This window comes from Stigmatopora argus, chromosome 20 (assembly GCF_051989625.1).
Source record: "Stigmatopora argus isolate UIUO_Sarg chromosome 20, RoL_Sarg_1.0, whole genome shotgun sequence".
Taxonomy (NCBI): domain Eukaryota; kingdom Metazoa; phylum Chordata; class Actinopteri; order Syngnathiformes; family Syngnathidae; genus Stigmatopora; species Stigmatopora argus.
Window position 1 is genome coordinate 1,533,100 of NC_135406.1, and position 15,596 is coordinate 1,548,695.

The window sequence follows — 15,596 nt, forward strand, 5'->3', positions numbered from 1 at the left end:
GGTCAGCGATTACCCTTTGCTCGTGTGCGGTCTTTTGGTCGCCGTTCTTTTGGTCACCCCGACCGCGACAACGGGCGACCAAAAGACCGGCGACCAAAAGACCGACAACAAAACAAGGTAAAACAACACGGTCTACGCATGAATAAAAGCCAACAATGGCCATGAGCAGTTTCACTGAGCCGACGTGTGAGTGTATAAGAAGAGTTTGTATGTACATGCGCTGTCCCTTTAAGAAGGTCCGTCAGTCAAGGTCTTAACAAGATCTCCGACAACAAACAATAAAAGTCCGGGAAATTTGGAGCTTTTCTTTAGCCTAATAATTACTAGGGCATTAAGTATGACTAAATAGTCATTTGCAGTTTCTATTTAGGGAATTTGAGCAACGATTTAAATGGTAATTATCAATAACCTTCCGGGCGACCAAAAGACCGGCGACCAATCGACCGTGTACCCCATTGCTAGCCCTGAATTTCAGGTCGCTACAAGATCCCAGTCTTTTACTAGGCCTCCTCTGTGGGTCTATAAATCATCAGGGTAGCATTTAATACAGTTGCTTAAAGAGTTTAGACTTTAGAAAATATGCAGTTTTATTTTATTATTCATTTTCACATGTAATTAAAAAAAGCATTTACATTTTCCACTTCAAGCAAGCTCTGGAGGACTGGCGCCCGTTTTCAACTTGTACAAGATGCAAAAGTGACACTTCATCGCAGACCTGTTAAAAATCGGCATCGGCGGCTCTCTTCCATCATTCCGATTAAAAAAAAAACCCAGGCCAAGTTTTTTTTTCATAAGTGCTCGACGGAGTGACGTCGACTCGTGGTAAAGTCCAAACGCCGCGGTTTCTAGCGGCATGTGCAAGACTCGGCCACCATGTCGTCCAGTTCCTTGTACTCCACCTTCTTTTCGTGCTTCACCAGCACGCTCATGGGCATGTACTTGTAGGGCACGCAAGATGGCGGAGGCACGTCACCCATGCCCAGCTCGTGGATTTTGGTCTGGATGATGGCGTGGTTGGGCGAGTGGTAGTCGTAGGTGAGCACGCGCGGGCAGTCGCCCTGGCAGAAGCGCGGGTTGTAGACGGGCGGTGCGATGTAGTGGCCCAGATCCAACTGCTCGAAAGACAGGCGGAAGGGGTGCAGCTTGCAACGGTTCTTGGGCACGCTCGTGTCACCTTTGAGCGCAGCGCCGAGGCCGCTCAGGACCGAGACCGAGTCGGGAGAGCGGCGCCGGCGGCGGCGGACGGACGGGTGCCAGCGATTCAGGCGCCTGGTGAGCTCATCCCCGCCTTTGGCCACCGACAGCTGAGCCATCATCCAGTCCTTGCCGTCACGCTCCTCCTCCAGGTACAAAAGCAGCGCAGGGACTGCCAGGTGGGGCGCCCCTGGAATGCCGTACGCCCGCGGCCCAGACACTGTGCAGCGGTACTGGGCACGCACGGTCAAGCGACCCCCGCTGTGGCGGAGAAGGCGAGCGCCGAGGTGGGCCTCCTTCCAGCGCTGGTGTGGCTCCATTGTGCTGAGGAGCGCGTCCCCCCCTGACAACGCCACCCGGGCGCGGCAGCGGGGTGACGGGAGCCCGGTCTGCGACCAAGCGCGCAGGTGCACCAAGGACGCTCTGATCAGGCGCTCGGATGGGAGCAGGTCCAGCTGGTACTGTGCGCTGAAGGCGTAGTAGTGGTCTTCTGAAAAAGAAGCAAAACCACATGTTAAGATTTGTGGGTGGGTGGGGGTTAATAATTTTGACAAACCAACAATTTTCATGAGCCAGTGTCACACCAAAAAAAACATGCCGGACCAATAACATGCATTCTATAAATCTTATAGTCCACACACAGCATTTAGTGTAAAAAAGAAATACCTAAAATACATTTATAATAAATGACTATACATTACAATTGAACTCATTCATTTGTTTGAACTGAGATGCATCCAAGGTCCATGTTTTACTGCCATTGGTAGCCATAGCCCTCTCAAACACAATGGATTGGACGACCAGCGCCCTCTATGGCAGCCCGTGACATAATCACAACAAAACGCATTCACCTGTGGACACTGGAAGGTAAAACACCGACGACGCGGAAGCTGTGAGGAGGCGCACGGTGTTGGATCCGAACTTCCGATATTGTTTGGGTCTTCCCCCCGGTTCCGCCGCGCTGCGGTACAAAGTCAGCATGAACTGCAGGTTCTGGTCGGCCTTCTGCTCGTCGGTCAGCGGCCGGTGGTGCGCGGCGGAACGGGCGTCGGAGCTTGCGGCGAGCCTACACGGCGGAAGCGTGACCAGCGTTAAAAGCAGGACCACGAACCAGGTCAGGAATCGGCGCTGGCCCCGCATGATTGCCGCAAAAAGGCTCCGTGCGCTAGGGAGCTGCACCCAGGAGGCAACGGACGGCGACCATCGTCGACGTAGCCGCGACGCGATTCACGGCAAACTAATTTGGAAGTGGCGCCTGGGGAATTGGCCGCTAATGACCTCAATTAACCCATCGGACGAAGGGGCGGTCACGTGACCCACGCACCTGAAGACGGGACGCCCCTGCAACCTCAGGAGGTAAGTTCCTTGAATGGAATTCTCACTATAAATGAGTTCTTGCTTCTGCTCCTAATTGCTCAATACATCAAAAATGATTGGACGTCAGTGTCAGTCAATATGCACTTTATAATAGACTTTGCCACACTGACACTAGGTGGTGGTCAAGCACTTTCCATTTTGCCATGGGTTGAAACTGCAGCCTTTTTTTTTCCTGTGAGCCCTTTTCTCATTGGCGGAGCTTTCCATCAGTCACGCCCATTTTATCGCTGAGGGGCGTGGCTTCCCAGCCCAGTTCCAAACTTTTTGGTTCCTCCTCCGCAGGAGCTGGAGGACTTTGCCGGTGCCTGACCCGCGTCCATTCATTGTGGACCCGCGCCGATGGGGCAGCGGCGGTCGGGCAGCGACAAGCAGGCGGGATGGAGACCTTGGTGGAGCAGCTCGTGTCCTTCCACCGCATCCAGGTGCAGCTGAGCGGCGGGGCCCCCTGGGGTTTCACGCTCAAGGGGGGCACCGAGCACGGAGAGCCGCTTGTCATCACCAAAGTGAGTCAGTCTTCCTTTTGCTTGGTCACCATTGGAACTCCTTTCAGGATGGACTTCCTTCTGGTTCGGTTTTTCAGAGGGGGCCAACACTACTCGAGTCCTTTTGTTTGCAAAACAAAATGGTGTCCTAAATGTTCACGTTTTAGTTCATTTTAGAATACACAATGCCATTTCAGATGGTAAGCATTGTTTTGTTTCTATTCATTATAGCTTTTGCAATTGGATGACGTCTTTTCAGATTAGAGTCTATTCATAAACAATTAGCTGCCAGTCTTCGCATGTACCTTCATCGAAGGATGCTTCCCAGGTGGTCTCGTTTCCACCAGCCGTGAAATAAGTGCGCGTATTCAACTTTTACTGCTGGCAATCATTTCCCAGCGCTGGTCTACGGGCGCTAGCGTGCACGTTAGCCACTGTTTATGCCCGTGTACGTGTGCCAAAGCTGGCCTCCGTGGAAAAACATGGCTCATTCATCTGGAAACCCGCGCACACGCATGGCCGCTGGGAAAATTGAAGCGATACACATCAAACTGGACTTTTATGTGAACATGGCGTGCGTCCCTACACAAGTGTTAGATGTGAACTTCCTCGGGGGGTCAGGAGGCTTTCCGTGAGGTGTTGTGGTTCCTTGCGAGGGGCGTGACGGGGGAAGGGCGGCCATTTGTTCGACATTCCACCCAAAGCAGAAGAAAATACGAACGCCACCACGTGTACGTGTGCGTCAAACGCACGTAGCTGCGATCAGCTGTATGCTGACGTGCCAAGAAAATGTTTTGCACCGAAATTTCTAGTGCTATAAATTCCTTCTCTTGTCAGTTTTGAGCATAGCCTATAAAAATACACGGTTCCTAGCTATGCAGTGCTCATATTTCTTCAATCTGGAAAGCGGAACGTGCCAATAGATGCCTCTAGACGAGGGAATCAGGTGATAAAACGTCATACAACACAAACAGGCGGTGCATAAGAAAAAACTGATGCTGGAAATGAAAAGATTTGCGGGTGGGGAACTTCGATTCAGGTGATGTTTATGCTATCTGATGTCTTTGGTCTGCGCATGTTGTGTGTTTACATTCAGGCGTGTGTTGGAGAGGGATTGGAATGCCGCTATCTGTAATCTGGAGACTTAAGCGCTTGCTTCTGGGCGGCGTCTGGACACAACTAGGAGAGCTTGTGGTCAACTTTCACTCTTTCATTTTGGCCCTAATAGAGTACAAGGCCAAAAAAAACGTAAAGGAAAAACGCTATGATGGAAGTTGAACAAATAAAAGCCCTTTTGCGCAAGCTAACTGCTTGAAAAATGTTTGACCCGAGGCCCTCCCACTTGAAATGGATTTTACGTCTAGGGCAGTCCCGAGTCATGCCGCCCTCATTCTCTCCCGGAACATTTCCCCTTTCATTCTGTCTCCCCTTGCCTTTTTTCCCCCCCAACAGCCGCGCTTTGTCATCCCGTCTCGCCACGTTTTGTCGTGGTGGTGTTTACTGTCCGTCGTCACTTTGAATGCAAATTCCTGGCCGCTCTGGTGGCCAGAGTCCAGCTTGAGGTGGAAAAGGGAGACAAAACACTCTTTGTGTTGTCACCCCGTGGACTCCTCCTCCTCTTTCCCTCTTACTTTTTTGTATCCAACTTTCCTCGAGGTCTCTTTTGCTGGACCGCCCCCAGCCCCCTTTCCTCGCCGCGCCCCGATAAAGAAGGCCCTGTGCGAGGGAGGGGGAGGAGGAGAAGCTCACGCCAGTCCGACGAAGGTCCCAAATGTACTCGTGCCGAGGTCCTCTCGCCATTATTTGACAAATTCATCTGTCAAATTCATCACAAGATTGGGGGTCCACCTCATCCAAAATAAATGAATACCATATTTTCACGACTATATGGCGCATCGTATTTTAAGCCGCAGTATCAGTAACGAGTGCTATTTCTGACACACACAAAGGACGCACCGTTTTTAAAGACGCAGCCAGGCATGGCAAAACATACTCCGTCTTAAACACACGGACACACGCTAAAAACACGTTTTTAAAAAGGCAACAGAAGCAAAACTGAGTTGGGTTGTACTTTATTTAGCCATTTTACAATGTACTCACGTCATCACCACCCACAAATCCATCAAAGTCCTCATTTTATGTGTCCGAATTGAACAATTGTCCAAATGAGTCATCGAAAACGCTGAGTTTTATATGTTCGTCCAGGCGGCCACAATCCATTCGCAAATAGTAGCTAGCTAGTAGCTAGCGTAACTATTCCAACGCTGCTTTCCATGCTTCGTAAAGCTGTGTTGATGTCGATGTATACAGGCCACAATCCATTGGGTGTATGGACAAAAGAACTACATATCCCAGCAGTCACTGTGCAGTACTTTTTCTACGGGGAAAATAGTAGAGTCGGGCGGGGGCTTCTTGCCGTAGTTGTGAGAGCTGTAGAGGATGGTGTACCCTATCCACTGATTTATTAGATTTTATCGTGATAACAATTTTAGTATTGGTCCATATATAAAGCGCACTGGATTATAAGGCGCCCTGTCTATTTTGGAGAACATTTAAGACTTTTATGTGCTCCTTATAGTCATGAAAATACGGTAGATCATACTATCCTAAATACTGCTTTTTTTGGGAAGACCCGTGCGTGCGTACGCCGTCATTTTCCCGGCCTCGACCTCTCGCTAATGGACGGTTTTGCTTGCGGCCTTGCTCCCTTAGGCCCCGCCTTCCACACGTAGACAAACTTGATGGCTTCTGGCTTTTCGCGCTTATTCCGCGCGCTCATTCCGTCCGTCAGACGGCCGGTGATTGTTTGCGATGAAAGGGCCTCTTGTTAAATACAGTCGAGCGCGTCAGGTGACCGCCGAGTGCTGACAGTTTCAGCCCATGTGGGTTTTTCCTGATTTTTCCAGGGCGCAATCATGGCTTCCGAAGCACTACCCACACACAAATAAATGAAGGTCCAATTGGGGATCAAAATAAAAGGGTTTGCTTAAGCCGAAAGGCCGTTCTTCTTATTTCGGCGTGGTGCGCTCAGCCGTTTTTTGTGTGTGTCGCCCAGATCGAGGAAGGAGGCAAGGCGGCCCGATGCCGGAAGCTGAAAGTGGGCGACGAGCTGGTAAACATCAACGGATCGGCGCTCTATGGGAGTCGGCAGGAGGCGCTGATCCTCATCAAGGGTTCCTACAGGATCCTGAAGCTCGGCGTCAGGAGGTTTGTTCTCTCACGTCTGCGGGTGACAAACTTGTTACAATTGGAGTGATTGGGCGCCACGTGAGTGGACATTTATCATAGTCAATGGCACTGACGGAATGAATCTAATCCGAAAACTTCTAGTACTACGAGTAAAGTCTGCCCTTCCCTGTTTCGTAAAACTTTTTGGGCAGTAAAAAACAAAAAAAGATTCTCATAGTACTCCACTACTGTAGTTCTTGTCAAAGTGGCGGCCCGGGGGCTAAATCTGGCCCGCCGCATCATTTTGTGTGGCCCGGGAAAGTCAATGATGAGTGCTGACTTTCTGTTTTAGGATCAAATTCAAATGAAGAGCATGGATGTATATTCAATTTCCTGATTTTCCCCCTTTTAAATCAATCATTGTCATTTTTTAATCAATTTTTTTCTGTGTTTTTAGTTCAAAAATCATTTTGTTAAATCTAAAAATATATATAAAAAGCTAAAATAAACATTGTTTTAGATCTATAAAAAAAACGAATATTCAGGGATTTTGATCCAGTTCTTTTAATCCATTTATAAAAAACTATATCTAAATATTATATCTAAAATGGTCTGGCCCACGTGAAATCGAGTTGAGCCCGTGAACCAACCCGAGTCTGACACCCCTGGTCTAACTCGTTGGTTCAATCGTTTGAACTGTGAGCATGACAAGAGCCAAATGCGGCTCTGGAGCTTTTTTTTTGAGGGGGCGGCGTTGTTATTTAGTACTTTTGTGGTGGAAGCTTAGTCTATTCTATTACATGTTCCCATCCAAGCTCTAAATCCTCCTTTCCCGACAAGGAGAAGGCTAAATCTGGAGCTAAATCTGGGAAACCACGGGAATTCCAAGTGCTGGCCAGAAGTTCTCTGGACTGAGCGTTGCTCGGGTCCGTCTTGGAAGAATGCGAAAAAGAAGCGGGCTTCTTTCACTTGGCACATTCGTGGACGCCAAACAACGTCGGGAGAGTTTTGTCGCCTGGACGTGGGAACGCCGACCTTCCTGTTTTCAGCGAGCCGGCCGCAAGTGGACATTCCTTGGCCCGTGCATCATTTCCTCTTCTTCCCTAAGACGTTTCCTGTCGGGCTTTGCGGCCAGGCCAAGTAACCCAGTACAAATACTATCTATTTTGGGTTTAGAGTGGGATCAAAAGTGCTCAATTGAGCAGCAGCAGAAATTGAATTTATTATAACTGGTGATCTGTCCACTCACCAAATGGTTAGCGGGCAAGCTAACGTTGGCGCCAAACAACAATCAGCGGGTGGCTTGCTGACTGGCACTTATCTGTAGTCAGCAGATGCCGCTTGAGAGCGACACAAAAGCTTTTGCTGGCTCGCACACGTGTGGGATTGTTTTGGACTTTGACTGCAGACAAACGCACCCATGCCGTTGTTTGGACGCGGTTCCCCGGCCGGGCTCCGCGGGGACCGGCGCGGGTCCGAGGTGCCAGGAAACTGGCCACACAATAGACTGCCCCCACCAGCGCTTTCCCTAAACCAACAATGGACATTCTTGGCATTCCTCAAGACCTCACACGCACGACAATCATTTCCTGGATCTCGAGCTCTAGCCTCGTAATCCCGTTGGACGGATGAACTTGAAAGTCACCAAAGAATTGGCGGCTAAAGGAAATGACTGAAAAGAACTACATCACATTATTTGACAGATTCAGCTCAATATGTGGTCATGCTAACAATAGCGCTAGAATTCCTGGATTAAAACGTAAAGTCGCCTCAAAATGACTCGGCAATTTCATCTCCCAAATTCATCCATTTATTGCAAAATGATAACCTTTGCTTAGTTTTGCGGATGACTGGCAGAATTATTTGAGAAAAATTACAAATTCATGTTATATTCGCCAATCAGTAACAGACATCCAATCCCTTTAACTAGGAGCTAACGGCCCAAAGATAAGGTTGTTTACGGTGCTGTTTTTTTCTTTCTTAGAAATGTTTTGACACAGATTTTGCTCTCATTCAAATCTCTCGCCGCATTTTGCGGAAGTTGAAAAAGTCCCCTCGTCCGTCCCCTCGTCCGTCAGCAACTCGGGAGGAAGTACCTCTGCCTTTTCCTCCCCATTAAACAACAACATGATGGAGTTCGGGGCTATTATTTTTGCGGCAGTGCCATACTTTATCTGGCCTCCGCAAACTTCCTCTCGGACCGACTCCTACATCCTGCGTGCGAGGGCGGAAGGCTGCCCGGCTGAGAAAAAGTCCCGTTTGGTCTTCCGCGAGAAGAAGGAGGGACGTTAGGATCAGTCCGAAGCCGGGAGCATTTGGCCCTGTTTGTGGCGCCGCGTCCGTCCGAAGGAGGAGCTTGAGCGCAGGATCCGGGATTTCAGAGGCTCCATTGTTGGGAGGTCCGGCGCGAAGGCGTCCGACTTGACATTTGCCTCTGGACCCTTCTGCTCGTCACACTGGTGGGTTTCCACGTCATCTTGACGGACTATGTACTAAAGCGTTGGCTTTTCTGGCTTCCTATCATCTTGTCTGAGATTCGCTGGCTAATTTTATTTGTCGGAACGACTACCGAGATTGCGTGACTCCGATTATGCGCCTTGAGCTTGCGCTAATGCTCAGCTGTTGCCTTGACATTCCAGCAGAATCGTGGGCTTCGACCTTTCTCTCTCCATCTCTGGAATCTCATTCGCGATGTCGATGCCGTCACGGAGACTTTCTCTAATCTCCAAAGGTTTTTTGACGACTCGAGGAAGGCTTTGCGTTACCCACGAGGACCTTGTCAGACCTCGATATAGTTTGAGATCACCACTAGATTTATGAAGGAATGTAAGCGAACAAAGGATGTAGATCTGTAATCTCCGTATCGCGCTAATAGTTGGTCACTGTAAAAGCAGCAATTTTTTCGAGCAGATCCGCTTGATTTCAATTGGAGTAACACACCTCGCTTCCATCCACTGGTCCCTGCAGGCGCAGCATCCCGCACATCAGGCCTCCCTCCTGGCTCCCCCGTCCTTCCCAACCCTGCGGCGACTCCCCCTCGTTGCCCCCGCCGCCTCCCGCTCCACCTGCCATGCAGCTCCACCCTTGCGTCTACTACACCCTTACCTGGAACGCGGAAGACAACAGGTGAGCCCTCCTAATCCCACGTATGTTCCAATTGTACTACCAGGCCGCCCCCGCCCTTTGCCCCTCCACTCCCCTCAACCAAAACTCAGCAGCCCACTGTTGCTTTAATCCCATGCAGGGCAGGCTCTTGTTCTATTTTTAACCCTCTATGTCAACACTAAGATCTGATAACCAATCAGTGAGCTGTTCTTTGTCTGTCTGGGCGCTTTTCATTTGTTCCTGCTTCAATTGTCCCACGGACCCTGCGGTCTAGTGGAACCTAACTCTTGAGTCCAGGGAACCCTTTAGAATTTAACGTTTAAATAGAGTTAAGGTATTTGGAGTCATTGGTTTAGTTTGATTTAGTTGACTAAACGGAGTTACAATGGCAAGAAGTATGGGGGAGTTTTTATTTGGGGCATTTTGGGAGGCATGATCTCATCCACAATGGCATGTGAGTCCCAGAACAAGTGGACAAAGAGAGGAAGAGACTCCGGTAAACTAGGCTTCTTTGGGACTTTCTGTCCTGGCACGATCAGAGCGTCCAATCATCTGGCTCTTTTCATGTGGCCAGTCCTCCCCGTCAAAATGTATTAGATAGCTATGGCCACCAATGCCAGTCAAAGAGTTTTAGTCTCTATATCATTAAAGGTATGAGTATTGTCTAAAAGCCACATCCGTCCATCTCTTTGCAGTGACTTGCCGATGCAGTGGGGGCAGTTGTGTAGACCGTACTCTTCCACCGATCAGAGCAGTTCCCTGGGCTCCATGGAGAGCTTGGACATAGCCACACCGATGACTCAGCCGTACTCCGACTCGCGATCTTCGCCCGTGGACCCGGCCCTTTCCGTCAGCAAGAGAGATTCGGCCTACAGTTCCTTCTCGGCCAGCTCAAACATGTCAGACTACGCCGCGGTGCCGCTCCGGCCCGGCGACGCTCACCGCGAGGACGGCTCCCTCCAAGGCCCGGGGTCTTCTTGTCCCGGCTCCGACGCAGGGGGCGCAAGTTTGCCTGGGGAGACGCTGCAGATTGGACTCAAGTTCAGATCATTGACCAGGCCCAGGTCAAATCCTCCGGAGGTCAAAGAGAGGCCCTCCTCCTTCTCTCATGAGGACGATAGGAGGGAGTCAGAATTAGGTGACGTAAGAAATGGAGGATGCGGAGTAGAAGCACAAAGCAACCCTGCTCAATTTCCAAACAGAAAAAACTGTTTTGTGGAGGCTCTGAGCTGCCCTAATCTTCCAAATAAACGTCGGGCTTCCGCTCCAACTGATATCTCCTATACGGAGAGCATTCATTCTCCATACAATGAACCAGGAACTCAAAATGGCTTCCTACAACAAGAAGAAGGCAGCCAAAAGGGACATTTTGATTGCTATATCCAAAATCAAAAGGGAGAAGGGCCATTTGATATGAGGGACGATGTCGACACGACCTCTAATCAGCTCTCTCGTCTACATCTCGCTGCTGGACCTGCTTCATTAGAAGTTCACGACCAGTGTCCAAATCCACACTCCACTACAGCAGGGCCTCGCTGGCAGGTGGACCCTGAGCAGGCAGAATTTTTGCAGTATCATAGCAACAACTCTTCGCCAGAAACTTGCAGTCAGTCATATCCCTCGGATCATTCTTGCTGCAGCCGGCAGTCTCCAGAATTTTCAGGCCCGACGGAGAGCCAAGGAACGTCAAACGCCGATCGCTTGGAGCCACCAATCACGTGGAACCGAAGCTGCTGCTCAACCCCTGCGTCTGTGTTCCTGGAGGAAGAAATGGGAGTCGTTCGACATTGCCACCCTTGGGGTCGCTCTGTCAGTGTACCTGAAGACCCATCTGCGCCCTCGACACTGTGCCAAATACTCGCTGGTGATTTTCAACCTCTGAGTGCTGCTGCAAGCGTCGACACTTTAATAGACGAGCAGAAGGCAGATGAGAGCGAGAGAAATGAAAACAAAATAAAGGCAAACGAAGCAACAACAAAGAAGCCAAACTCTTCAAAAACCATTCGGCGGAACCGCCGCCGCAGCGAGCGTTTCGCAACCAACCTGCGTCATGAAATCCAGAGGAAGAAGGCTCAACTTCAGAAGAGCGCCGTGCCAGGAGGGCTGCTCCCTCATGGGGAAACGGTCCAAGAAGACGACGGTGCTGAGGAGTCTGAAGACGGCGAAAGCAAACTTGTGTTCGTCCCGCCTGTTGGTTCCGTCAACCAGACCAGCGCGCCGGATTGGAAATTACTCCCTTCAAACCCCCAAAATGGCAACAATTCAACATCTGCAACTGCAGCCGTTCAGATTGTGGACACAGGCGTTCCTAATTTCGGCGTCGGCGTCCGAGTCGTGGAGGAGCCGGCACCCGCGGGCAAAGCTCGCCGCTGGCGTTGGACTCCCGAGCATAAGCTCCAACCGGAACCGGAACCGAAACCGGTCAGACTCTACGGTGTCATCGGAGAGAGCGTGTTGGGAGTCACCCCGTCGAGCCACGGCGTGTGTGCCTTCACCTCACCTTCCACAGCTTCCAGTGCTCCTTCTGCTTCCACTTCTCGGATTGAGGAGTCTGACATCCTTTCCTTTGCCGATAGGAGGAAGTTTTTTGAGGAGACCAGCAAGTCCTTGGTGGGAGCCAAGCTCCCCGGTGTCGCCACTCACAAGTCTCACGAAGAAGAGCAGGCTCCGTACACAAATCGGCGTAGATATTCATATCAGGGAGGAATCCGGCAAGAAATGACCTTGCTTCCGAACTCTTTGGTTGATAGCCGGCCTGCGGTATGTAGCAGACAAAGGGCAGAAAGCGAACAGATGACAGAATGGGAGGAGAATGCCAGGAAAAGAAGGGACAAAATGTTCAGAGAAATGCAGATGCAGCAGGAGAAGGAAAAGGAAGGGCAAAGAGAGAGGGTAAGGGAGAAAGAGCAACAGGAAAGGGTGAGACAGTGGGAAAGGGAACACCAGCTGGAGCCTGAGCTAGAAAGGGCAAAGGATATGGAGCATCTCCAAAGAGAACCAGGGGACGAGCTGGAAAGGCAAAGGAAAGAGTTGCACAGCAGTTCTTACATGAAAGACAGGGATTCTGAGGAAAAACACAGTGGTCAAATGGAATCATCTGCTTTCTACCGAGTCGAGCAAACTCTCCAGTCATCGCTGCACCCAGGTTTCTCAGCGAGAAGCAACACCCCAACCCAAGTAAGTAGTCCGTTGTGCATCAAAGGCCTTTGTTGAATCAGTTTTGCAGACAAAGGAAGACAGCTGAATGTGTACGTGCATTCATTTTTAAGAAAGACTTGTTACACAAGTGACCTGTCAATGTCCTCTGTGATTGCAGTATCCCGCCCGGCAGCATAAAGCGAGCAAACTGAACAGAAATTACAGCCTGACAGAGAGGTGAGATACTTCCTTCAAGTATACAAAGAGTAAACATGCTCATTCTGCTCACACACTCTCGTCATCTTTGCCTAATTGTTGCTAAGTTAGTCCACAGCGGTGGTCGGGATTGTTGAGGAGTTGCCAGGAAATCCTGCTCAGTCACGCTTGCCATAAATAACTATTTACCTCAAACGGTTCCTGTACGATGACCAAAATGTTCCACGAACACACAGAGAACAGTGGACCCCACATGTTGACTCTCTGAATCCCTTAACAGGGACTGGAGACAGGCATCACAACCAGCAGATGCCACCAGTCTACATCATCAGCCCTCCCAGCAGGCATCGCAGATACCGAGGCGGGGGATCAGCGACAGAAATGAATGCAATGGACACATTGCGGCGCCGCTATCGCAGAGAGGGCGCGCCATTTCCGAAAACGATCTCCGGATCCAGCGCCGGTCACCGTCCCGTTCTGCCAGCCACAGGCTGAGCGAAGTGGAAGAACGAGCAGATGGAGAGGAGCGCCAGTTGGGCCGGGAGAAAAAAGAACCTCCCCCAAGGCCGCCGCCACCCAAGTGGGAGCAGTTTCATCGCAGACGTGCGTCCCACCACGCGTTTTCTTGCACAGCCCCACCTATAGCAGACCCCTGCCCTTTGGACCACTCTCCCTCGGAGCCATCCAGGCAGAGGTCATACAGCCTCCCCCCGCAGAGACGAGAAGTCGTAGAGTACTGCTCCAACTGTCATCAGTCTCGTATGCAAGAACCTACCTTGACCCGCGTCCCGTCCAATCGTCATCAGTTCCCCGAGCCCCCCGTTTCCGTCGACCTTCCAAGTCCCATGTTCTCTCGGCGGGCCTTCAGGCCCATAGTCCCGACAAATGGACACCTTGATGGGGTTTTAATCCCTGAATCTTTCTATGAGCTGGAAGATAAGACACGGGGGATCTTTGATGAGCCACCAAAGGTCTCTGAAACCACAATTGAATCTGAGACAACTTGCACTCTGAGCCCCACACACAGCCTAAATGTAGAGCAGGATGTCCCCATAGAGACGGACATTGACGACTTCCAGGAAGATGACAGACTTTCCGTGGAGGAGCTGCTCACCAGCGAACTACCTTGCTTCGCGCTGCCAGTCACCGTCCTGGAGACCGATATTGACAGTTTGCCGGTGCCGAGAGCCAAACCGGTGAGCGACGTACCCCCGGAGCATAGCTTGGCAGAGGAGGAATTCGAGAGCAGCCGGGAGAAGCTGAGCCTGGACGAGCTCTTCCCGCACAGCAGCGAGGGCGAGTCGGGTACTGAGAGCTGGAGGGGTGCCTTCCATAACCCTGAGCACAGTACTGACAGCTTAGATAGGTAATGTGTTTGGATTGTCCAATCGCTGATGTCAAAATAGCTCGATTTGTCTGCCACTCGGGTGGACATTTTATCATGGTTTCAATATCCTTCTGCGTCAGGCGGTCCGGCGCCAGCTCTAGCTGCTCGTCTTATTACAGCACCTCGACGGCCAAGGCTCAGCTTTTGTCGCAGATGAAGGAATTGACAGGGAAAAAGGAGAGGGAGGAGGACGACCAGCTGACCTACAAGGTGAGCTACCACTCCTAAAGAGGAAGGAAAGGCTTTCAACATCACCATCGCCGTGGAGATTTCTCTTTCTATCTTTTCCCATGCACAGAGACAGCTAATGGAGAGCCTGCGTAAAAAGCTGGGGGTGCTAAGGGAAGCCCAGCGGGGGCTTCAGGATGACGTCCGGGCCAACGCGCAGCTGGGGGAGGAGCTAGAGAGCATGGTCGTGGCCGTGTGCAAGCCCAACGAGGTGGACAAGTTCCGCATGTTCATCGGTGACCTGGATAAGGTGGTTAGCCTGCTTCTGTCCTTGTCGGGGCGACTGCTCAGGGTCGAGACCGCGCTGGACACGCTCGACCTAGAAAGTGACGATGACGAGAGGGTGAGAAGGCATTCGCCGGGGTCAGGCTGAGTAGCCCTACTACAGCGCGGCCTTCATTCGAAGGAAACCTCACCAAATCTTCTCCGCTTGCTATCTAGCTCTCCCTGCTGGAGAAAAAACGCCAGCTCATGCGGCAGCTGTCGGAAGCCCAAGACTTGAGGGACCACGTCGACCGCAGGGAGCAAGTTGTGAGCCGTGTTCTGGCCCGGTGCCTTTCCCCGGACCAGCACCGAGACTACAGGTACAAGCGGCGGAAGGCCTGGCGCCTCTGTCCCGTCCCGGCTCACCATTGCCTCGCCTCTCCCTCAGCCACTTTGTGAAGATGAAAGCGGCGCTACTGGTGGAGCAGAAGCAGCTGGAGGACAAGATCCGGCTCGGAGAGGAGCAACTGAGGGGCCTCAGGGAGAGTCTGGGACTGGGCCTGGTTCTGGGAATCCCTCTGGGGTTCGGTTTTTATTGATGCCAGACCCCAAGTGGACAAATGCTTTTTTAGCTTTGGTGCTATTTGAGTTTGAACTCCACATGGAAGCAGTTTTGGAAAAAAAACATTACTTGATGTAAGTCACGACACTCCTCCGCGTGACCGCAAAACCAAAGAGAAGGACTTTAGTTTTTTTGGGGTGGGATGTTTGTGGTGCCTCTGCAGGGTCATTTGTTTTGTCTAAACTATATCAAACATTCTCATTTACTGCGTGTCCTTTAACGCTCGCAAACATGTATAGAATTGCCTGGTGTTTATAATGTATACATTGTGTGTGTATATAAGGAATTTAAAGAATATTGCTGAATTGTTTAGAAAAAAGAGCAACTGTCCTAATAATTAGGGATGTTCTTTTAATTTTGACTACACGACTCAGTTAAAGTTGAAGGAAATACTTTTTTTTTTACCAAACCAAACCAAAATGTCCATTAAACGTTGACAAAACGCCATGTTTTTTTCAGTTCTTTACAAGTACTA

At 50.7% G+C, this 15,596-nt stretch overlaps 2 protein-coding genes across 4 annotated transcripts; one reads left to right on the top strand and one right to left on the bottom strand.

Moving 5' to 3' along the window:
* Nucleotides 1-569: 569 nt before the first annotated feature.
* bmp15 (bone morphogenetic protein 15) lies at nucleotides 570-2,646 on the bottom strand. Of its 2 annotated transcripts, none has more exons than XM_077588249.1 (2): nucleotides 2,046-2,646; nucleotides 570-1,681 (listed from the first exon to the last, which is right to left on the bottom strand). In XM_077588249.1, the coding sequence occupies exons 1-2, from the start codon at nucleotides 2,332-2,334 to the stop codon at nucleotides 846-848; spliced, it is 1,125 nt and encodes a 374-aa protein (XP_077444375.1). In that variant the 5' UTR covers nucleotides 2,335-2,646; the 3' UTR covers nucleotides 570-845. The 2 variants fall into 2 exon arrangements, with proteins under 2 accessions (XP_077444375.1, XP_077444374.1); XM_077588248.1 differs by having other exon boundaries at nucleotides 570-1,684; nucleotides 2,046-2,629.
* shroom4 (shroom family member 4) lies at nucleotides 2,049-15,568 on the top strand. Of its 2 annotated transcripts, XM_077588246.1 has the most exons (11): nucleotides 2,049-2,550; nucleotides 2,854-3,074; nucleotides 6,109-6,260; nucleotides 9,189-9,347; nucleotides 10,022-12,503; nucleotides 12,643-12,701; nucleotides 12,961-14,046; nucleotides 14,148-14,277; nucleotides 14,366-14,638; nucleotides 14,737-14,879; nucleotides 14,948-15,568. In XM_077588246.1, exons 2-11 carry the CDS (start codon nucleotides 2,949-2,951, stop codon nucleotides 15,096-15,098), a joined length of 4,761 nt encoding a protein of 1,586 aa, XP_077444372.1. In that variant the 5' UTR covers nucleotides 2,049-2,550; nucleotides 2,854-2,948; the 3' UTR covers nucleotides 15,099-15,568. The 2 variants fall into 2 exon arrangements, with proteins under 2 accessions (XP_077444372.1, XP_077444373.1); XM_077588247.1 differs by lacking the exons at nucleotides 2,049-2,550; nucleotides 2,854-3,074; nucleotides 6,109-6,260 and adding an exon at nucleotides 8,381-8,680.
* Nucleotides 15,569-15,596: the final 28 nt, after the last annotated feature.